The following is a 5,362-nucleotide window of genomic DNA, read 5'->3' on the forward strand; positions in this document are numbered from 1 at the left end:
AACTTAAGTTAACATAAAAAAATAAAAAAATAAAAAATAAAACTTTTAGGTTTGAATCCTTCTTAGCCTAATGATGATGAGTACTTGTCATTTGTCAAGAAGTAGATGTTACAGGGTTTAAATCCTATCATATTCATAGGCAAAGCCTAGGAGATTGAGAGGGACGAAATGGCCCACCCAAAAAAAAAAGTTTTATTGGAAATATGTTGAAGTCACAACTTTATGAGTCATCATGATAAATGAGAATATTATTCCAATAAGCCGACATTTTGGGGTTTACACGTGGTGATGCAGTTTGAAGGAACAAGAAAGAGGCATAAGATACATAAGGCAATCAAATAATCAAATCATCTTGATGTTTCTGTTTTCATTTTCTACTAGAACTAGGATTATATAATTATTGTGTCCAAGAGGAAAGACGAATTCTGTTCTTCCAACATAGAACACCGTAGGCTCTAGCAAATGAAAACATCTTAAAAATGGACCTATTTTTTTTATTTCTAGCTAGCAAGATTCACTGCAATAGGACTCCTGACTGAGTGCTTGCCGTCTGACCAAATCAGATCTCCAAATACATAGCCGGCTCTAGTGCCTAATTTGGCAACATTGGGCGTAATAATAACCTGGAAGGTCTTCTTTTCACCAGTTGTCTTGAACTCCAAAACACTAGGTTTGACAGTGACGAAAACTGCAGAGGGCTGCCTGACACGCACTTTGTATGTGCCTGGAGAACCAACGTTAGTTACTGTTCTAGTAAGAGTCACATTGCGTGCTTGGATGTTAGGAACTGCGATTGAAGGGTAGTTGAAGTCCTCTAGACTGAAAGTATCGGGACATGAATAAGGCTTCTGAGAAAATAATCGGATCATGGTATCATTGTAGCCACGAGCACATAAGACGTTCAAGTAATCTTCAGTTGTAGCGTCATAAACGAGTCCAGGGTCCATTGCACTGTTTGGGTTCACATGTCCTGAACCATAGGCAAATGGTGTCGCTTCGACAGTGGATGAGTCCAGAATTGACTTCCTGGTGTTATCTTGGGTTATTGCTGGAGTTGAAAATGGAAATGGAAAGATTAGAGGTGGTGAACAAGAATGTGCGACACTTCTCTGACTTCACAGCATGAAGGATTTGCCATATGAACTTAAAGAGAATGTTTACCTGTAGTCATGATTGCAGATTTGATAGCTGACGGACTCCAGTGAGGGTACCGTGTTTTGAGAAGGCCAACAATGCCAGCAACATGAGGACATGACATGGAAGTGCCAGAGATCATAGAGTAAGGAAACCGGCGTTTGTCATTATCTAATCCAGTGGGACTTACTGCTTCGGTGAAAGCAGCAAGTATGCTCACTCCTGGTCCAGTGATATCAGGCTGCAATTAACACAAAAAGTTAAGCACATAAGAGAATCTACACATGATGTATACTTCAAAATAATGCTAAAAAAAAAAAAAAAAAAATGTCGAAGATTGAATTGCTTAGCAGACCTTGAGAATTGTTGGCTCAATTTTACTGGGTCCCCTAGATGAGAATGCAGCCATAAATGGTGCTGGCTTTACTCCTAATACTGTCTTTACATCAGTAACGGAAGCAGTGGGGTTCCTATTACAATGAAATATCCATTCATAACAATTATAACTTGTTAGAAAATAGTCTTGGGTCTAACTAGTTCAAAAATGACTGTAAGAAGTGAAAAAGATAAGTACTTGATACTGTTAAGGTAACCAAATATGATTTGGCCATCAGTATATTTTATAAGTGAAGCAGGTAGCACATGAGGATCAGCTGAAAGATCATTCCCATCAATCTCACTATTAGCCAATATCATACCTACAGCACCTGCCCTAAGACACTCACTGCCCTTTTCAATTCTTGCATTCTCCCCTCGTAGACACAACACAATCTTGCCTTTCACCTTTATGGGATCAAGACTTCCAGCATAACAAAACAGACTACCAGAAAAGATTGGGAAAAAAAAAAAAAAAACTCAGTTTTATATGGTAGAGAATTGAAGAAAGGTAATCATAAAATTTGATATTACAAAATTATATTTGTGTTATATTGAGGACATGGAGTGGTTGTGCTTACGCGGATGTGGTGGATACGTTTGCAATATTGGCATTTTCAGCACTGATCAATGGATAGAACTTTCCACCTGGCACGCCTGAAGCTGAAAGACTTACTCCCTAACAATGAAAATTAGGAATGTCACTACAACTGTTTTCATGTAATGAATAAGGATAACTTACATATTTCTTGTCAAAAGTTGCATTTGGAGGAAATTTTTAAAAATTCCTGGTCCTTTCCACAACTAGTTTATCAATAATGCTCTATTGAATATGCATTATATGGAAAAAAAATGGTAGGATTGAACTCCCACCTTATTCAACTGCAATGCCAAAGGCAAAGCACCTTAGTATTAAGAATCATCTAATTGTTGCAGATTCTCAATGTAAGGGCATAGCTGAATAAGCCTACAGCACAGAACTTGGCTAGCCACAACTCACTTTTGTGTTATATGCATACTGAAATTAATCCCTTGAATATTTTTATACGTGGACCGTGAAAAATAAGATACACAATACCTCGATTTGCATCTTGTTGCCAAGAGAAACATAGTTAGCAAGATTCCTGTCTGTTGTACTAGCCCCAACTGTGAAAATCCATGGAGCCGCATTTGTTACAGTCCCCCAATCTGGTCCAGAATTGCCAGCTGAGCAAACCACAGCAATATTATTCTTAACAGCATGGAAGGAACTTATTGATATCCCATCCATGAAAAATTCATTCTGAACAGTGCCACCAAGAGAAATTGAGAGCACATCAACACCATCACTAATTGCAGCATCAACGGCAGCCATGATATCTGCATCATAGCAGCCGCCAGCAGTCGCGGTTGGTGGCCAGCAGACCTTGTAGGCAGCCACACGGGCTCTTGGTGATCCACCTGAAGCAGTGCCATTGGCAATGTTAAAAATACCAGCGTTTGGTACAAAGTTACCACCGGCGGTAGATAAGGTATGGGTGCCATGGCCCACCAGATCACGAGCAGAGTTAAGGGATTCGTTAAGAGGAGCTTTTAATGCTGCAGCATAACCTTTGTTGAAGTACCGAACTCCAATCAACTTCCTGCATACATAACAATTAAAAACGGTGAAGCCTGGCCATATTCAAATGTGAACATACGAGAATAGAGAGCATATAAGGAAGCCTTTCTTGGTAGAAACACAAGCAAATACCAGATTGACTTAACAAGAACAACTAGAGGGTGATTTCTATCTAATCATATTACATTAGAAGCCATTCCATGTGGTTCTTTGCTTTGAAAATTTACTTAAGCATTTAAGACCTGATAATTCCCATGAAGCTAAATTAGCACATACTTTGTTTTCAAGTGTGATGATGAACCACCTTTGTTCTTTCAATAGCTTTTCAAAATTTATAAACTCATTTCTGTTATCAAAATCAAAATTCTGTCTCTTTTTGGTTATCAACGTAATCTACTTCATAGTAATCAGACTCTTTCAATATGAACTCATTAAGGCAATACACACAATCTGATGAGGTATTTCCTATTCAAATTTTTTCGAGAAAGTTGGCATAAATGGAGGGAAAAAAGAAGACCTGTTGCAACGAACTCCATCTTCATGGCCAGGTTGACAGATGCCACGCCATTTGGCTGGGACGGGACCAAGCCCCGTATCTTGGAAGCTCCTTGATTCTGGCCAAACACCTAGCACAATCCCATTGGGAAAAGAGGGTACACCATAAAATGTCAAAACAAAATAGCAATTAACATAGGAAAATTTGCACTAATATTTTTTTATATATACACGTGAACATATTGCATATGTAGATAATTGAGATTTATTACTTTAGTGATTCTAACTGTTGCAAATTGTTAATGATAACAAATATCAAGTTGCAAAGATAAGAATAAGTGAATGTGGATGACCTAAGCAGTGGGGAAATTAATAGAGAGAGAGTTACAACCAAATATGTTCATGTCAAAGCAGTAACACAAAGCATATGGTTTTCATCATAGCCAACTTTAAGGGCTTGTACAAATAAGTTAGTTGGGCTAGAAACATGCATGCAACATTTTCATATTTCTTCACACTTTTTGAAAGGAAAGAGCAATCAATCTTGAAGTAAAAGAGAATATAAGACTGACCGGTGTCAAGGGTTCCAATGATTACGTCTTCACCATACCTCCCTGCTTTCCATGCTGATGAATCAGGAATTTGTCCATCTTTAGTAAGCCCAAGAAATTCCCACGACCGGGTTGTGTGCAGTTTTCTTGGTAGGTTTGGGAATACTGATATTACTTTTGGATCCTCTGCAAGTGAAAACACAGCCATTGTCAGATAAGGTCCCAACTGCATAAATTTAGCTTGCAGCAGGGACAGAAACAGAGGAAAACAGAGCCATCAATATAAAATCCAGAGAACTGAATTAGATTGTATTCCTCACTTGCAATCTCTGCTGCTTCTTTCTCATCAAGAATTGCAGCAAAACCATTGATATGTCTTGTATAAGAGTAAATGATTGCATCCTTAGCCTTCGCAGTACTGTGCAAGAAATTTATAAATGATAATGTTGTCATTTTTATTCAACATTGACCAAAAAGAAAAAAGAAAGAAGAACATAAGTTATACAGGACACCTGTTATCAAATTTTATACCTTCCTACGAATGATCCAAGCAAGTCTAAATGAGAATTCGTCACACTGTCAAGTTCTTGCAATGAAGCATCAAATAGATGCGATTGTGCTCCCATGTACACAATATAAGACTGCACCAAGATGTAAAAATTAAGGCCATTGATGAAACAGTTATAGAAGTCTATCAAATACCCAGATCAATACTTGTAATGACATACATTTAGAACTTGAAATTTTATTCACATGCATAAAATATCAAAACCTTTTCATGAAAACAAAAAACATAGAACTTTGAATGACAACATTGATCAGAAACCAAAATGTTGTTACCTTTTTAGCGCCATTGGTGGTGGTATGCAAAAGAAAGAAAACAACAAGGGATAAAATAATTGAGGGGAGAAAAGAAAAGGTCATTTTTCTTCCCTATCAACTCTCTCAAGTCACAAAACCAAAGAATAAAATTTTGTGGCTAGAGATAGTAAAGAGACTCTGCTTTCCTCTGCTTTTATAACTCAGCTTTGCTGTGTCTTTGGATGATACAGATAACTGGTCATCCTTCAATAACGGAATGTAGTATGGTTTTGCCATTTCAAGACGATAACCTTTCAATTGAATATAGTCAATTTAGACAGAATGGGCTGCTGAAAAAAAAAAAATAGACAGAATGACTTTGCGATTCTTTTTTATTCAAATACCA

At 37.4% G+C, this 5,362-nt stretch overlaps 1 protein-coding gene across 1 annotated transcript; it reads right to left on the reverse strand.

Moving 5' to 3' along the window:
* Nucleotides 1-230: 230 nt before the first annotated feature.
* On the reverse strand, nt 231-5,127 carry LOC115955564 (subtilisin-like protease SBT5.4). The gene is made up of 11 exons (XM_031073736.1): nt 4,996-5,127; nt 4,687-4,796; nt 4,476-4,573; nt 4,177-4,341; nt 3,627-3,735; nt 2,588-3,131; nt 2,091-2,188; nt 1,709-1,954; nt 1,490-1,604; nt 1,162-1,375; nt 231-1,048 (listed from the first exon to the last, which is right to left on the reverse strand). Exons 1-11 carry the CDS (start codon nt 5,077-5,079, stop codon nt 501-503), a joined length of 2,331 nt encoding a protein of 776 aa, XP_030929596.1. The 5' UTR covers nt 5,080-5,127; the 3' UTR covers nt 231-500.
* Between the last annotated feature and the right edge of the window lie 235 nt (nt 5,128-5,362).

Source organism: Quercus lobata, chromosome 8 (assembly GCF_001633185.2).
Source record: "Quercus lobata isolate SW786 chromosome 8, ValleyOak3.0 Primary Assembly, whole genome shotgun sequence".
NCBI lineage: Eukaryota > Viridiplantae > Streptophyta > Magnoliopsida > Fagales > Fagaceae > Quercus > Quercus lobata.